This window comes from Aspergillus luchuensis, chromosome 6 (genome assembly GCF_016861625.1).
Source record: "Aspergillus luchuensis IFO 4308 DNA, chromosome 6, nearly complete sequence".
NCBI classification, from domain to species: Eukaryota; Fungi; Ascomycota; class Eurotiomycetes; order Eurotiales; family Aspergillaceae; genus Aspergillus; species Aspergillus luchuensis.
This window is the reverse complement of record NC_054854.1, coordinates 1,016,029-1,033,950: the sequence shown is the minus strand read 5'-3', so window position 1 is coordinate 1,033,950 and position 17,922 is coordinate 1,016,029. Positions and strand designations below refer to the sequence as shown.

The 17,922-nt window shown below is 51.7% G+C and overlaps 6 protein-coding genes across 6 annotated transcripts; 5 read left to right on the top strand and 1 right to left on the bottom strand.

Moving 5' to 3' along the window:
- Positions 1-301: 301 nt before the first annotated feature.
- AKAW2_60377A (putative HLH transcription factor (Hpa3)) lies at positions 302-1,981 on the top strand (the record flags this gene model as incomplete). The annotated part of the gene is made up of 4 exons (XM_041692496.1): positions 302-515; positions 567-1,307; positions 1,364-1,603; positions 1,665-1,981. 4 exons carry the CDS (start codon positions 302-304, stop codon positions 1,979-1,981), a joined length of 1,512 nt encoding a protein of 503 aa, XP_041545875.1.
- Positions 1,982-3,764: 1,783 nt separating this feature from the next.
- On the top strand, positions 3,765-7,715 carry AKAW2_60376A (uncharacterized protein; the record flags this gene model as incomplete). The annotated part of the gene is made up of 1 exon (XM_041692495.1): positions 3,765-7,715. The coding sequence occupies one exon, from the start codon at positions 3,765-3,767 to the stop codon at positions 7,713-7,715; it is 3,951 nt and encodes a 1,316-aa protein (XP_041545874.1).
- Positions 7,716-8,441: 726 nt separating this feature from the next.
- Positions 8,442-9,191, bottom strand: AKAW2_60375S (uncharacterized protein; the record flags this gene model as incomplete). Its single annotated transcript, XM_041692494.1, has 1 exon — positions 8,442-9,191. One exon carries the CDS (start codon positions 9,189-9,191, stop codon positions 8,442-8,444), a length of 750 nt encoding a protein of 249 aa, XP_041545873.1.
- A 1,582-nt stretch (positions 9,192-10,773) lies between these two features.
- AKAW2_60374A (alkaline phosphatase family protein) lies at positions 10,774-13,000 on the top strand (the record flags this gene model as incomplete). Its single annotated transcript, XM_041692493.1, has 3 exons — positions 10,774-11,235; positions 11,304-12,567; positions 12,624-13,000. The coding sequence occupies 3 exons, from the start codon at positions 10,774-10,776 to the stop codon at positions 12,998-13,000; spliced, it is 2,103 nt and encodes a 700-aa protein (XP_041545872.1).
- A 749-nt stretch (positions 13,001-13,749) lies between these two features.
- Positions 13,750-15,546, top strand: AKAW2_60373A (BCS1 and AAA domain-containing protein; the record flags this gene model as incomplete). The annotated part of the gene is made up of 1 exon (XM_041692492.1): positions 13,750-15,546. One exon carries the CDS (start codon positions 13,750-13,752, stop codon positions 15,544-15,546), a length of 1,797 nt encoding a protein of 598 aa, XP_041545871.1.
- A 581-nt stretch (positions 15,547-16,127) lies between these two features.
- Positions 16,128-17,528, top strand: AKAW2_60372A (DUF821 domain protein; the record flags this gene model as incomplete). The annotated part of the gene is made up of 2 exons (XM_041692491.1): positions 16,128-16,523; positions 16,596-17,528. 2 exons carry the CDS (start codon positions 16,128-16,130, stop codon positions 17,526-17,528), a joined length of 1,329 nt encoding a protein of 442 aa, XP_041545870.1.
- Between the last annotated feature and the right edge of the window lie 394 nt (positions 17,529-17,922).

The window sequence follows — 17,922 nt, the reverse complement described above, 5'->3', positions numbered from 1 at the left end:
TTTTCGGATAGTCATACTTGCGCGCACCCCACGGATTCGCCATTGGAACACATACAATTGGTTAAATTTATACTACATAAAATCGGTCTGCCAGTCAACGTTGAAACGTTCACTGTCTTACTACGTGTTGTGCCGATATCCGAACATGAGATAGCGGAGAGACCCTGACTTATACACCATCTGCTCTCGAAACACTTCAGAACACTCCTTGCGATATCGCCTCTTCTAACGCCTTTTCCCCCCTGAGATCCATTTCCTTTGTACTTTTCTAGAGTGCTGGTACACCAGTCAACAGATTGTCATGGAGACTACTCTTGCTCATCGACCTTGGGAGCCCGCTACCACGGGACCGCAAACCCCTCCAGTGTCGTCTACTCAGACTCTCCCGTCTATCTCGACCTTGACAGCAAGTATGGCCGGTGGCATGCCTACCCAGGCCGAGAAGTCACCGGGAAATGCCTCTTTAAATACGATAGAGCGTGATTCGGGGAATTGGTCCATGCCTCAGAGTACCAGTAAGGCTTCGTCCTATTCATTCCCACCTGCGGAGGCTGATTGTCCCCTAGGGTCGTCTACCTACTCAACCACGACAAATGCGACAGGCAACTATCCCTCTCTCTCCTTCCTCACCTCCCAACCTTCTCCCAATCGCGCATCTTACGTCTCGGATCGGTCCCCTTACCCCAACGACCACTCTAACACCAACACGCCTTCATCTGCGGGAGCGCAGCCTTCTCCGAATTTCGGCTCGACTCAGCCGAACACCACCCTACCTTCGATCAACCAGAACTACGATGCGCCTTCTCAACGAGGCAGTATGGTGGAGCCCCCTGAGTCTCGACGGAGCAGTGTGGATAGCAGGATGAACCAAGGAATCAGCTCGCTTGCTATTAACCCCGCATCTCCCTACCATAGCACGAATGCTTCGCAAACGTCGATTGTATCGGGTCTTCAACGAGAGCGCGGTATCTCCATGGACGTGAATATGAACAATTCCTATCGTGGCCCTCGATACTCTGGGGCCCAACCACTCTCCCCACTTGGCCCGCGGGCTAGCGAACATCGCGGATTTGCAGCTGGTCGCACTGCACCTGCCATCTCATCGAACCCTCGCTCCGAGATCTACAATGCAGAGGCACCTACCGCTGGTCTTGCATACGCTTTCCCCGATCCCGACGTTGCGCGATCCAACTCTGTCTCTTCTACCACCGAGAAGTCGACCAATCAATTCTCCCGCAAAGGAAGTACAGCTGAGTCGCTTGCCAGTAGCGTCTTTTCTGATGCACGGTTGCCTCGTGGACAGCATGGTATGTCTTTCTAGGTCCCTAAGATATACGAACTACCGTTCCTGACATTTCTTCAGAACTTCCTCAAAATGTGCATCACCATTCCTTACAGCACAAACAAGTCCGTGGTCTCATTGGAGAAGCAGACGCACATAGCGGTAGTACACCTTACAGCAGGACCCCCGAGCTGAGAGTAACACACAAGTTGGCGGAGCGAAAGCGCCGCAGTGAGATGAAGGATTGCTTCGAAGCTTTGCGTGTCCGCCTCCCACAAAGTCAGAACAATAAATCGAGTAAATGGGAGACTCTCACAAGAGGTAATTTAAACCATCACAACCACAGCCCTAGTTGTTGTTTCTTGTGCTAACATACTTGTAGCTATTGAATACATCTCACACCTTGAGAAGATGGTTACTACTACTCGCAGAGAAAACGACGTGTTGAGGAGCGAACTTGACGAGATGCGCGCGCAACTCAGTCAGCAGCAAGCCAACGGCCAATCTCGACAGCCGTCGATCTTCGAGCATCATCCCATAACAGCGCCACAGCCAAATGGGCAAGTGCATGGCGCTATGTTTTCCGGTTATGCTCCTGGAACCGCGATGCCGCAAGAGCAACCGCGAACGCTTCCTCCTCTCATGAACGGGACTGTGGCTCCAATGCAAGGCGTGCAATACACCGACGAACGGCGGTAGCTAATTGAGGGCCACCGATCGTTTCACCCATGATATAGCCCACGATGAATGCATCGGTGACGGTTGCTTTACTTGACACGGTCCACATCACCCCCCGCTCTAGACGTGATATCCGACTTCTCTTTCTCTGGCTTGTAGATTTGTTTTGGGTGGCTATCGTCCTTTCGAGCGTCCATCTGCTTGACTATTTCATCATCCTACCCATCATTCTGGTGGGCATGACAGCGATTCTTGGCTAGTCTATGGCGCGAAACCGATACCTCATCCTGTTTCTCTATATTTCTCACCTCTCCCGCATTACTCCCCTGGTCATGTCCCGTTACTTAACATCTCGGGGTCAAGGTGGCTTCCTCCACCTCCCCAAAGTCATTTCACCCCTACCCGTTTTTACTCTCCTCTTTACTCCTCCCCAAGAAATGGAAACTTGAGGGCGTGGGATCTGTGTTTATTCGCCCTTCATCATGTATTGTCGGTGTTTGTTAAAGGTACCGTGAATGCACGGAAGAAGGTCAAAAAGGAAACACGAACAACAATTGTTTGGAAAAAGGAGTGTGTGTGTATGTGTGGCATTGTTTTGATATCCCCATGGTTTGTTTATTATGTGTATTTTGCTCTACAGATACCTGGAAATCAAATGTCGAAGGATCGGTTGATACCGGTCGACATGGATGTCGATCGAGAACCTATTTCACCTCAGTTTCCGTCCTGGTAATATTCGGATTGAGTCGACTAAGCGGAGAGTCTCATGACATTGTAGCTTCAAACCGCCGTTGATTGTTGATATTGTTAGTTAGGAGGTCAGAGCTACTTGGCTTTGGGGGGGCATCTGGTGGACTGCCGTGTTGATGCAGGCTATTTTTGTCCCTGGCGTCGTGGCTGCTGATTGGTGCCCGGCGATGTTCTGCAACCTCACCGGCGTCGTAGATATGCTTCTGTTAGCGCCGCGTGCCCCCCATCGGCGGCTATAGAGCTCCCACGGCTTCTTCAGGAGCCAATCCACCCCTGGAGCTACCTGCCAAACATCATCTTGCAGAGTCGATCCAAGCAACCGTGACCAATGGTATCGACCCGTCCGGCTCGACGGTCTGAGGCCGGAGGATTTGGCACTCGGCACAAATAGTAGCCAGGACCATGCGGGTCCGCAAAGTGTCCAGGTCAAGGATGGCTGTTGCATGATATGCATGAGCTCTCCCATTCATTCCTAGCACCCACCGGGTGCTTGGACTTCTTCCTGGCATCAGCCGGTCGTGTCATGATTCTTCCATCGTTTCTCCTCTTCTCTCTCTTGCCTTGCTTGTCCATGTGCTACTTCTCCCACACCAGCCGGTCGTGTTTGAATTGTCCACCTAGAATACGGGTTCGGACCTATTCGCTTTTCTTTGTGCTCTTTGTATCCTTTTCTCCATAAGAGTGGAATGTGTGAATAACAGCCGGCGTTGTTGTGTTGTTGTGTTGAGGCTGCTTTGTGCTCTAAAGGTCATTGTTTCATCTGGTTTGCGATTGTCTCACCTGGATGCTTTGATCACAACAATACCAACCCAAGCGTCCTTTGTTTTGCACTTGCACGATCAAAGACTGTCGATTTGTCAAGGAAAAGCTTCGCAATCACGCAGCTGGTTTGCTTGATCTATACCGAAACGATTTTCATCTGCTACACCAGTCCGTCTACGGTAACTTGGCCTACTCCAACCCCCTGAAATGCTGTGTTACTAAATCCAGCGAACTGATGATCTGGTCTAGTATAAGGCAGTTTTTGGGCCTCGCAGGCCATACGGCCCCCGAGATGCAGAATTCGACGGCAGGACTACGAATTCCTGCAGCTCCGACTTTCCCTTTGTCGTCTCCTATCACAGAGGAGATTCCGAGCCCGGTGCCATCATCTCCAGAGGATCATAACATGGAAAGAAATCGACCTTTTGCTTTTCTGAATAAGACATCACGCAGGAATAACCCTTTTATACGCGAAGGAAGCTATGATAAGCACACACAGTCACAGGAAGCAGTGGATGGGACGGGGGTCTCTTATCAGATGGATCCGAACCAAGAGGACCTAAGCAATCTTGGACTCTACACGGGAAAATGCTCAGAACGGCCTGTTGGGTTGAGTTTGGTTACGGACTTCTCTCATTCTACGTCAAAGACACCTGAAGATGGATCAGTGCCAACCTTAATGGATTTGAATGACCTAAAAGCCCTCTCTGAAGTGCGAGAACAGGAAAGGAACGCACATACTCTCAAAGGGATATTGAAGAAAGTTCCTGGTCAGGACTATGACCAATCGTCCGTGAAACCGTCCGTATTTGACAGCAAACGACTGTCTTACTTCAACATCAGGCGAAAAAAGAAGGGAAATGACGATCTGTCGCCATCCGATCGGCCGATTATGATTGGACTAAGCATGCCATCCGATGAATCGCTAAGCACTCAAGGAAGAGGGCTAACAGTAAACACTGGACATGCCCAACGAGCGGCACTGACTCCGTCTATAATTGTGACTCCGGCAAAGGAAGACACATTCTGGACCGGCCTTGACACGACTCATCCTCGTCCTAGGATAGCATCTAGCATTTACTCTCAACCAACGCCGTATCCCGATGACAATGACAGTGACATTAACATTCCGCCTGTGCCTGCTATCCCGAATCTTGCCTTCTTGGAGCAGAATGAGAATCCGAGCACGAACATGAACACTGAATCGACACGAAGGCAATCTGTATTTGCAGCAGGGAGACAGCGCTCGCTCTCAACTGGCACTCTGTTTGAAGAGGATGATGTGCGACGGGAGAGCCGGTCTCGGTCATATTCTAGCGGGAATCCCAAAAAGATTCCAGATAGATTAAGCATCAACACTGAAACAAACAGGCATCAATCCCAAGGTTGGTGGACCTACTTGCTCTCACCGTTGTTGAGTCGCTACAGCACAGCCATGGGTCCCACCACCCCAACTGAGACTGCTAGACCACCAATTCCCAGTATCGCAACGGAGTCAAGGGCATCGAGTGATGAGTGGTGGGAAAAGGAAGTATCCAGCTTTTCGCCCGACACGCCAGAAGCCATAATACCTCACCATAAGGAATTGACACCCGATTGGCCAGACGCCGGTCTGAATCCCTTTGACGAGAAAAGATTGAGTGATCAAGACCAACCTGTCGAACGAGAGCGCGATGCCACATCCTTTATGTTCCCGGGAAGGCCAATCCAGGGCTCTGCGGCTGAGTACTACCAAGCTTGTGCACATGAATTGTTCAGTGGACGGCCGTACTTTGAATGCGTCAACCATGTCTGCTCTATAACGCCCAAAGACAAGATTCCCGGCTATACCCAGGGTACAGCTGTGAGCTCCTCAGACAGTAGGGGTCTCCTGATCGACGTGGGAGACATGCCACAAGATAAAGGCACTGGTTCGACAGGTGGCCCCGCTACCTCAGAGACACGCACTGTGTATGAACCGAGTGTAATGGATAAGGGAGTAGAGGCCACTCTTGACAATCGTCAAGACGATTACCCAGTTGGGAAAGCCGGCTCAAGGGGGATACCTCTGTCTGAGCATCCGACAATCCAACCTCCTCCAACCCTGCGTCCTCTGAGCGAGTATCCCCCGAGCGAGCATCCCCCAATTGAGCATCCTCCTAGTCAGCTCCCTCCCAGTGAGCATCCTCCCAGCGAACATCCTCCGAGTGAGCACCCTTCGGCTGGAGGGCCTCCTGGAAACACCCCAAATCAGCCCATTTCTGATGATGTGTCGCGGGGGTTGCCTCAAGAAACATTTCCATCGCCGCATGCCGGAGGAGAGACAGGAGAATTAGCACCGCCTCCAGACAGTCAATATGAAAGGAAAACATCTTGGCCGGTCTTTCAGCCAATCATTCAACCAGTGGTCCAACCAGCTCCTCAGCCAGCACCCCAGCCAGCCATTCAACCCATAATAGTGCAAGCTCCCCAACCGGTTGCGCAACCAGCGCCTCCAGCTCAGGCTATCCATGTCCATCCCGCTACTGTCCCATCGCCAATTCTCATAGCACCCAATGGACACCAGCATCCATCATTCCCTCAGGAACAGCAGGCTGAACCGCAGCCTCCTAACCCTACGTCTCCTGGCCTTCAGCAAGCCACCGAGAGGGCTGGGTCAATCCCGTTATCCGACATGCATACTGCTCCAGTGCCTGCATACACATCCAATCACAACAGCTCATCTACCCCAGTGCCTACATATACTTCTCAATACACTAGCTCTTCTATACATCGCATGGAGCCTCATCCACTCTCACGAGAGGAAGTGTCACATACCACCACAGAGAGAGAGATAATCGAGATACGCCGGAAAACGTTAGAGACAGAAGACAAGAAGAAAAAGAAAAAGAAGTTTGGATTGTTGTTCTGCTGTTGCTGTTGCGGTGGTGATCGGTCTCACAAGAACGGCTGTTTCGGTAGGAAAGACAAGAAGGACAAGAAGGTCAAACGTCGGTGGTACCTGGCTATCCTCACATCCTTCCTCATCATCATAGCTATCATCCTCCTCCTAGTCATGACCTTGACAGGAAAAGGCGACTCAACTCCAGTGGAATCACAGTGGCTCAATCTCACCGGCTATCCGCCGATGCCCACCGGTATCGCAACGATTGCCGGACCAAAGCCTCAGGTCCAGCAATCAGGATGCATAACTCCATCCACGCTCTGGAGCTGTGCTCTACCACCAGAGGAACAATCCGCCAACGAGCCCTACGCCGCCAACGAGCCGAACTTCCGTGTGGAAATCCAATTTCGCAACGGTACCTACCCTAACAGCACCACGATTGCCACAAGATCCAGCAAGACCCTCTCCTCACGGAGCTCCGACAACCCCTACAGCCCATCTCCATCCCCACCAAGCATGAAAGACCAGACCTTCCTCGGCAACACAACAGACAACAACACCGTCCCCTACGCTGGCGAAGAAACCCCTTTCTACATGACCTTCCTCTCCGCCAGCACCCTAACATCGACATCCACCCTTCGCCTGGCGCGAAGATCCTCCGACAGCTCCTTCCCCAACCTCGCAACAATAATCCCATCCCCAGACGAAGACTCCGACGGAACCGCCGCCGCCGCAGACCTATACCCACTACCCTCTTCCCAACCCGTCCGTCTCTACAACCGCGGTCTCAACACAGAACACTACGGCTTCTATACCTACTTCGACCGCTCCATCTTCCTCTCCTCCCTCGCTCCCCTCGACGGCAACACAACCGACACAAACCCCAATGACCAAAACGGCGGATCCAACGAATCCGACGCCCGCGTCCGCTGCACATGGTCACAGACCCGCTTCCTCGTCCAAATCTGGACCCGCTCCAACGACAACCTCCTGCAGAACTCAACCTCCACGTCCACAGCATCAGCATCCACAGCAACCGCAAGTGCTACAGCAACGACCACGCCTTCCTCCGCGAATGACTGGACCCGGCCCGGATCCTTCCCTTACCCTATCACCATAACTCTAGACCGCCATGGCGGGGACGCAATGAAGAAAATGGTCTATTGTTATGGCATGGAGAGCGGCGAGCAGATCAACTCGACGGAAGTCAAGTTGCAGCTCGAGGATCGATCGTACGGTGGCACGCTGGTGAATCCGGCCCCGGGGATTTTTGACCTATATGGAAATTCGTCGACGGATGCCACGGGGGATTATGGGGGTGTTGATGGTGGGAGTGGCGGGTGTTCTTGTAAGTGGGCGAATTGGGTATCGAATTCGTAGGATGGAAGGGAAAAAAAAAGGATTCAATGATTTGTTGACTTTTTGAGATTGTTTTCTGAATGATGATTGCATATAACGCATGGCTGTATTGGTTATGGGGAGTAATGGCTCGAAGATGATAAGATGCATGCATGCAGTATAATATAGATGCAGAGGTACTAACAAAATAGATGAAATAGTTTCTTTTTTTTTTATTTTTTTTTTTTTTCCATATTTATTCTCTTGAGAATTACGATCTAGCTGAATGCATGTCCCTATTGGCTTGAATGAATGAATTTATGAATTTCACCAAAGTCTAATACACAATCCATGAAACCTGAGTACTCCAGAAACCGAAGTAAGAAATGAAAAATATGATAAAACGCCGTATATACCTCCTCCTCTAGAAATCCAATTCCAACGAAGGGATATATTCTGGTATTCTCATCCAGAGTACAATATCGGAATTCAGCAAGAGCATAGTATATATATTATTTGTATTGTGAAGGACAAACACCTGGAATTAACAAGCAAGCCAGAAATAGGATGTATCATAAGTGAGCGAAGCGATCCACTTCTCGTCAATGGTTATTAGTCTTTTATAAGGTGAAAAAATACCTGCCCACTTCGCTGTATTTCATTTCTTTTTCTGTATTGATTTTCGGGGGCAGTCGTCTTGCCATCAAACAGTCTAGTGATGCATGATATCGAAAGAAAAATCAGAAGAGAAGACAGAAGCAGTGTCAATTAAGCCAAGACAAGCAAGCCCATGGCGATGCTTCCGACTAGAGCAAGGCCGGGAAGAACCATCTTGGCTCCGGAGCTGGACGAGATGAATCCCGTGGAGGTGGGTGCAGCAGGAACCGTAGCAGCGCCGCCGCCGCCACCACCGCCTCCAGAGGTGCCGGTAGAAAAGGACCCTGAAGAGGTGGTCGAGTTGGAGAACCGCAGCGATGAAGTGGTGCTGGCGTTGCCACTGGCGGCCGGGGGAATGCTGGCAGGAGGAGCACTGGTCACGGCGGGGTTCGATTCGATCGGTACTGGTGGGACGCTGGAAGCAGCCGGAGCGCTCGTTTGAGCGGCCTGTGTCTCCCCTCCGGAGGTCTTGATGAGCGGGACGCTCGTTTGAGCGGCGGTGCCAATCCCCTGGGTAGCTGGGGCGCTGGATCCAACAGCGGCGGGCTCGGTGTTGGTGGCTACTGGAGCGCTGGATTCAGTGGCAGCGGGCTGAGACTCGGTAGCGCTGGACTTGATGACTGGGACGCTTGTCTCGGAGGAGGCAGAAGCTGGGGCACTGGATGCGGCAATGGGAGGGGGGTGCTGGACAGCAGATTCAGTTGCAGCACTGCTGGGCTCCGCGGTGACGACGGCGGTGGCTTCGACGGTACTTTGGGCGGCCACTGTTGTCACTTTGCCGTCGTCACTAGCGGACTGGGCTGCGTGGGCAGTGCCGGCAGCGAAGGCCAGAGCGGTCACAACGTGGGTTGAGTAACGCATTGTGAATGGAAGAGACTTGGGAGAGAAAGAAGAAGAAAGAGATCTATCGCGGTACAAGCAGCAAAACTGAGCGTCAAGAAGAAGGATTGGAAGATAGAGAATGAAGCATGACAACGCAGACGGATCGAGCTGGATTTTGAGGTTCTTTATAGCTTTCCTTGATGTACCGTTCCGGTACTACCATCTTTGCTTGACAGTCGGTTTAAACTCCGGGACAAGTGCTTCTTCATGGTGTTATCCACGAATCGCAAGAGGTTTAGGGATCCGGATGCCGTAGTGTGGGAACGAACGTGGGAAGCTAGGCACTGCTTCCGGCCTAGATCGAACAGATTGGATCCCAAAATAGCACAGCTGCAACCCAAAGCATTGACAGACGCCCGGATCTAGATAAACTACTCCTGCTGGTAGCAGATCCAACTGGGGCTCTTCCCAGTGTCATGTGACTTGGAGCTGCCACCCCAGGGGTTCCTAAAAGGGAAGTCGAGTGGCCGGAATCGGCCAGCCTGAGGAATGTTGATCCATTCCTCGACGATCTTTAGCCCTGCGAAGAAAATAATATCTTTGAACGCATTGAGGAAGTGCAATGAGGATGCAGCAACCTCTCAATAGACGGAAGCATCCCTAGGATGCTGCTACGTCAGCCTCACCACGTTGCAGTCTCGACTGTGGCATGTTTCGCAAGCAATGTGCCACGGGAAGTTTCACACCTAAATGTTGATCGATCAGTAGCTCAATCTAGCGGCTTCTGGTGTATCTCAACTAGTGACTCGGTCGTCTTTCGTTAGTCATGTTAGTCATTCAAAGCGCGAGTTGTCGAATGTTGGGAACATCGCGACTGCAGCTTTCAGTACTACCAATGCTGGGACTTAGCGACAGACAGGCACTAAAGTCTCTTCAAAAACAGCGTTCTCGTTCAAGGCTCCTGCCTGTGCTAGCTAGCCTTTCATTGTTTGTCTGTCTCTCTAATGCTCGATAGCTTCTTTGTAGTTCTGTTCTTTGTCTGGTTCTCAAGTGCAAGCTGTCATCCCATCAGGGGAGGGGAGGCATAATCCAGACATGATGGCTTGAGCACTCAGATTAGCCAGTTGTTTTCAAGACAGATGCCAAAGTCGTGAAGAATGACTGCTTGGTGAAGCTTCAAGTATGGAGGCCACTGATCACTATCCACAGGACCCCTTTGGCAGAGCGGCGAGGAGTAGACGACATGTAGACATCCCTCAAACCAGATGGATAGGAGGTGGTCAAGGTATAACATAGATCAAGGTTCCTAATTGGACGAAATCCTCCGTCAAATCAAGAGGTAAGTGTTGATAGTTATACAAAGTCGAGCATATCCATGGTGTGGGGGAAGGACAGACATGAACTGGACCAGTGGTTCTCATTCGGCGCCGGCCCGGAGATCCGCCGATCGCCGCCCCCTCGAGGTCAATTGATCCATGATTCCGCCATCCTTTATCATCCCCCCAAGACCCTTACTATTTCCCTTACCAACACTTCATACGTGTCGCCATACCGGCTCCAAGGTCGGTCGGTCCCTCCTCCGTGCATCTGCACTCCGGCCTCATGCCGCCACCCGTCACCCATGCCTCTCCGACGCAACATTCCCACCTCCGCCCTGCTGTCTCCCGGCGACTATGATGAAGATGCCGAGTCGCTACGTTCCCCGTCAGAGCAGGACTCTGACTCGGAGGACGACGAATTCCTTCGGAGATCACGCACTACATTAGAGCTTGCCGAACACGATCGCACAGTACTGGAAGAGGAAGAAGAAACAGAGAAACTGCTCACCCGAACCGGTCCAACTCATGGCCTTCGCCGCATCTTCAGCCCCAGCAGTAGTAGTGTTCGAATCGGAAAGCAAGAACGCAGGCGACAACGCCAACAGGCCCGAAGAGAGGCCCGCAAAGAGCGTCGTAAGAAGGCGCGTGGATCCGGAGAGATAATGTTCGAGATGGAAGAGGGTCACCGGGACGATGAGCACTCTCTCCTGAGCGCATCTTCGTCCGACTTCGACACACGCGTCAAAGAATATGCTTTCATGCAGGTATGAATGTCACACAATATCCTCTCATGGGTTGTGCGGGAGCTCCGGTACTGATTTATGGTAACCAGCCACGGCGCGTTCCATGGCGCAGACTCGCCCTCGTATTCTCCGCCATCTTTATCCTTCTCCTCATCTTCTTACTGGGCGCATATAAAGCATCTATAAAGTATCGAGCCCCTCATTCCTCGAGGCAACTTCTATCTAATGGCACTGCGTTGTTCGCCCCCACGACGATCTTGATCTCTCTCGATGGTTTCCGAGCGGACTTTCTCACTCGTGGCTTGACCCCAACCCTTCGCTCATTCATTGCAAATGGCGTCTCGCCGCAGTACATGCTACCCAGTTTCCCGAGCGTGACCTTCCCGAATCATTTTACACTTGTTACGGGACTATATCCCGAGAGCCACGGAATCGTTGGAAATACCTTCTGGGACCCGGAGCTGCAGGAAGAGTTCTACTATACCCACCCGTCCGTCAGCATGCAGCCGAAATGGTGGAACGCAGAGCCCCTCTGGATGACGGCCGAGAATCAGGGCGTGCGGACCGCTGTTCATATGTGGCCGGGCTCCGAGGCACATATCGGAGGCGTAGATCCCACCTACCTAGACGAATACAACGGGTCCGAAATGCTTTCCTCGAAAGTGGAACGCATCTTGGGATTGTTGGATATGCCGGGAGTAGAAGCGGAGTCAGACATTGCGCCCCAAAGGCCTCAGTTTATCGCTGCCTATGTTCCGAATGTTGACGCAGATGGACATAACTATGGCCCCAACAGCACTGAAACTCGCAACACAATCGCTAAGGTGGACGACATGCTTGGCAGCCTATTCTCCGGTATCGAAGCACGCAATTTAACGGATGTCGTGAACATCGTGATTGTCTCCGACCATGGCATGGCGACAACCGCGACCGAGCGATTGGTTCAGTTGGAGGACCTGGTCGATCTTGATCTAGTCCAGCGCATCGACGGCTGGCCGTTACGCGGGCTGCGTCCCAAACGGCCAGATGATCTCCAAATTCTCCAAAATCAGCTGGAGAGCGTGGCCGCGAACTATTCGCATGCGGTCGAGATCTACACACGTGAGGGCATGCCTGAACGCTATCACTTTCAAAACAACGATCGCATCGCCCCTCTGTGGGTAATTCCAAAGACAGGGTGGGCAGTTGTCGAGCGTACCGACTTTGATGCCCAGAAGGCCTTGGAGAATGGGGAGGTCTACCACCCCAGAGGCATTCATGGATATGACCACGAGCACCCCTTGATGCGGGCAATTTTCATCGCCAGGGGACCCGCATTCCCCCATGAACCAAACAGTCGGTTGGAAGCATTTCGTGAGTCATCCCCGACCCTTTGTCGCGCGGAGTTGGATTTGAGCTAACCAAGGTAGAAAACATCAATGTGTACAACATTATCTGCGACTCACTCGGGATCACCGCGCACCCGAACAATGGGACCATGCGTCTGCCTCTTAAGACGATAGGCCTTCACTCTGACGAAGACACGCCCACGCTGGCCAGTGTTCCAGACCCTCCAGTTTCTAGCACGACCGCCACTATGACGCCAACGGTGATGCCGTCGGCAGAGATTACCTCTTCTGCGTCCCCGACGGAAACGGCGCCTGAAGCTGAGCCCGAGCCTGACCCGGAAAGCGAGGATGAGAAGGGCCCTACCTGGTGGGGGACCCTTTGGGACAAACTCCAGGAAGCGAAGGAGTGGGCGACCGACATATTCGATACCGTGAAAGACAATTTCACCGGATCGTGATCATAGACATAGAACGAGTGGCTGTGACATTGTTTTCTTTGCTTGTTGGTTTTCTGATGCTCTTACTGTTGGTTGTTTTTGCGAGGCGCGGCTTTTTCTTAGGACGGGGAGCCATAACCCATAATACGTCATAATCAAGATACCCACATTTGGATTTTACAGACTAGGATTGAATACAAGGAAAGGCATTATTGGTTCGCAGGGAGATGTCCCCGATGAAGAAGGGGATGCGGCTGAAGTGAAAGAATCCACACGATCGCCGGCTGAGTTGCCGGGATTGGCGCCCGCCTGCTTCGGACGATGACTCAAGTGGCTCCCCGTCAGCTGCGCATTCCACTGCGCCAGTCACTTCCTTCGTTGGGCGCCGTTCGTCAGTTACACATTGGTCTACACGATGGGTCAGAGGCTCGCTCTAGATCCTGCTCCTACCGCTCGGCGCAGATGGATGCCTACCAACCCCACGATGCCACGGCTTGTCAGCCTTCCTGCCTGGCGCATTATGACCGGGATCGAACTATAAAAGAAGAGCTCATTCTCGACAATAGGAGCCTTCCATGCCAATTGATTGCAACTTTCCTTCAGCGTTAATTTCCATTTTTTCTCTTATAGAGCTGCCGGATAATTGCATATTGTTGTTATTTGCCGCTAAAGATCATTTAATTTCAAGGTCAACTCCGCGCCCACGGCATTGTTAGCATTGCTGGATTTTATATAGTATATCATTACCCTACGGTTACGAAACCCTCATCATGGCTTCAAGCGCCTTTCTCAGCAACACCATCAACAACACTCCAATCATGAACGCAACATCTTCCTCACAGTATATGAATCCTTCCGACAGCGCGATGCTGGATATGTTCATTCCGGGGTACTCCTTCATATCCCGGTTTCTAATATCATATTTACACATCGACCTCTCCCAATATATTCCCATGATTTTGACGGCTGTGGCTTTTGTTGCTTCACTGCGATATGTGTTCTTCCGCTCACATGAGCTGCTAACCAATTATTGTGTCTCAACTGCTGAGATCCGCCTCGAGGATGAAGTGTACAACTACCTGATGTTCTGGATGGCACAACACCCTTCTACGAAAAAGTCCACTCAATTCGTAGCCAGCACCAAGATCTCCAGCGGCGCACGATACTACGACTCTGACGACGAGGGTGACGGGGATGACGAAGATGAATACGACGAGAACGGCAATGTCGTCTCCGACTTTGACGACTACTGGGCCAAGACCGTCGCACGAGACAAGTTCAAGCGCCTCCGCTTTACCCCAGCCGAAGGAAGCCATTACTTCTGGTTCCGTGGTCGCCTTCTTACCTTCACTCGTGCGAAAGAGGAAAACAACAACACCATCTCCTACATGCGATACGTGCCTGAGCGACTATTCATCTCATGTTTCGGTCGTGACCCCACTATCCTGAAGGAACTCCTGGCCGAAGCCCAAAGGGCATGGGTAGCCAGAGATGGAAACAGCACAGTTATTTACCGCGGCCAGAAGAATGGCGGATACACTGACTGGGTACGCTGCATGGCACGCCACCCCAGGCCTCTCTCCACTGTCGTGCTAGACCAGGACCAAAAGCAGTCTTTCATCAAAGACATCAAGGAATACCTCCACCCCCGCACGAGGAGATGGTACTCCAACAGAGGTATCCCCTACCGTCGGGGGTACCTCCTCCACGGCCCTCCCGGAACCGGAAAGACCAGTCTCTGCTTTGCAGCATCAGGACTTCTCGGCCTCCCGCTATACCTGCTGAACCTGAGCTCCAAGAGCTTGGACGAAGACGACTTGATGTCTCTATTCCAAGACCTCCCTCGCCGCTGCATCGTCCTCCTGGAAGATATTGACTGCGCTGGAATGACCTCCAAGCGCGCGGCCAACAGCACCCAAGACGACAAGAACAAGAACGACCCCAACAACGCCAATCCTGCCGCTGCGCCCAACACTGCTGCCAACACTCCCGCTGGCTCGTCCACAGACAAGAAGCCCTCCGAGGAGACCCCCGATAACAAGGGGATCACCCTCTCCGGCCTACTGAACGTAATCGATGGCGTCGCCGCAAGCGAAGGCCGCATCCTCATCATGACTACGAACCATCCAGAGAAGCTTGATGCCGCGCTTCTCCGTCCCGGCCGCGTGGACATGACCATCACGTTTGGGTATGCTCACTCCCAAGACATCCGGGAATTGTTCTCGTCCATTTATTCCACGCTTGAGGGTGATTTGCGCTCTGTATCTCCAAACAGGAGGAAGAACGCTATTACTAGCCACGACGGCAAAGCCAATGGAGTTAAGAAGACGAATATTGGTGATGGAATGGAAGAAAGGCCTCCTGTATCGGACAAGATTGTCCGGTTGGCGAAGGATTTCGCAGCTGGTACTCCGGCTGGGGAGTTCACTGCTGCGGAGGTGCAAGGGTATCTGTTGAATTATAAGGATGATCCGGAGGCTGCGATTGCTGGGATTGGGGGGTGGTTGGAGCGGACGGAGAAGACAAGGAAGGAGAGGAAGGAGAAGGCTGAGGAGGGGAAGGTATAGATTTCTTATGTTCCCTCTGTGGTTTTGTCCAGATTTGAGGGTTATTTTGATGATTATAGATAGTAGAGATACCCTACTCTTAATGAAAGCTCTATACTAATGTGAGTGATATGCATGGATCCGGTAGAGTCTACATAGACATCTGGGATTGTAATATCCAAGTTCAAGCCCCCAACGGACGTCTCATCTTCTGCACAATCTCCAGGTACTGAGTATACTAGTTCAATAGACATATCCGCCATCGGAACGACAGTTATTGCCGTTCGCAAGATCGCGACCCCAAACCCCGCCTTCGCACCTATAAAGCCAACACATAGGATGTTGATAGGCTGGTTTTCACTTTCTATCCGATAGAGACAACAACTAAGTAGTTGGTAATGCAGTACGCAGATTGGAGTTTTCCAGGCAAAGTTCAGCTGGAAGTGATATTATAGTCGTTCCGTTGCCATGGCGACGGTGGATTCACGATCACCTCGAGATCCCGCCCGATAACGAAGTTGAATGACTACTACCATCGACGACAGTACATGCACTGATCAAGATAGAGGTACCCAATTCGCGGTACCTACAGTTATGCAGTAATGCAATTACTACAAAATCAGTTGACAAGCTTCCGCTTTATAGCCACCGGGGCCGTTCTCTCCCTCATCTTAACAACATTCCTTATCTTCGGCGCACAATACTCCAATGACGTCGCCAAATATGCTCTGAAGACGTCCCTCAAACCAACCCCACAGACATGCTTGCAGACCTCATTACCCGAAGCAGGTAACGCCACGGCATGGGAGTTTATGGTCGAGCGCGATGGCGACAACCATGGGCTTTCGGACGAGCAATGTCGACTGGCGTTTCCGAAGCTGTTTGTCGAGCTGGACAAGTCTGCATCACTGAGGGAGGGCCATCGGATTACGTTCAAGGAGGTGGATAGTCTGCAAGTGGAGGATGGAATGGTGCGGGGCATCATTCATCATGGTGAGGTGTGTGTTGGAATCTGAATCATCTACGATGGTTTTGAAATCTCTTCTAACAATGCCATTGATGCGATATAGCTGTATGTAGTAGATTTTGGCGCGATGCCCGCAACTTTCACGCGCGGAAAATCCACGCTTCATGCGCTTCATCGTGCACTTGCCTCGTTCCCTGACAGAGGTAGTCTACCAGACATTGAATTCGTCCTGACGACGGAGGATTATAGCATTCACCAGGGGCCAGTCTGGTCTTATTCCAAACGGGACGAGCAGGGGAATGTCTGGTTAATGCCCGACTTCGGATATTGGTCATGGCCGGAAGTCAAGATCGGCCCTTACAAGGATATTCGCCGCCGCATTGCTGCCGTCGACGATGGTGAAGTAACCCTGGATGGAAAGTTCATTCCAGGTCTACCCTTCCCGGATAAGAAAAAGCAGCTCGCCTGGAGAGGTAGTGTTGCTACGAACCCCGAAGTCCGGGGAAAGCTGTTGAAGGCAGCGCAAGGCAGGAGCTGGGCAAGCATCCGGGTGATTGACTGGGACGATGAAAATGATGTCCGGTTCAATCTCCTCCCAATGGAGGATTACTGCCAATATATGTTCCTGGCCCATGCAGAAGGACGCAGCTTCTCAGGCCGCGGAAAGTATCTACTGAATTGTCGCTCCGTGGTGGTTTCGCATAAGCTGGTCTGGCGCGAGGCACATCATGCTGCGCTCATTGCGTCTGGACCGGAGGCGAATTACGTTGAGGTCAAGCGCGACTTTTCGGACCTTGATCAGAAGATGGAGTTTCTTATCGATCATCCGGAGACTGCGCAACGCATTGCGGAGAATTCGGTGAAGACGTTTCGGGATCGGTATTTGACACCTGCTGCGGAGTCGTGTTACTGGAGGCAATTGGTTCGACAGTATGCTGCGTCGTGCGAGTTCGAGCCCGTCTTGTATACGCAGGAGAATGGCAGGAGAGAGCCTCGTGGTGTTCCATTTGAAAGTTGGGTCCTTACAGGGTTCTAGATTTCTGTTCTATGTGCATGTTATGGCGTTGGCGGGTGTAATTATTATGATTCTTAGCGTTTATGAGTTATATGAGAAGACATGGATGGTTGATAATGACAAAAATGACAATTTGTGTCAAATGTGCTATCATTGTACAAGGAGCTGGATTATTGTGGGCGAATCTGCAAAGACTCCCTCTGTAGCTGAAAAGGAACTAGGCGCAGCTGACCATCACAACTCCATTCTTCTTCCTTCTTCACCTTCTTCACCTCATCCTATGGCATCATCCCACATGTCAACCCAACAAAGCCCTCAATGGAATCCATCTGCCCGACTCTTCTCCTGCATCAAGAATCACGGCAACTCCGGTTCGAGGAGGAATCTCAAGCACGACCGGCGTCTTCGTATCCGA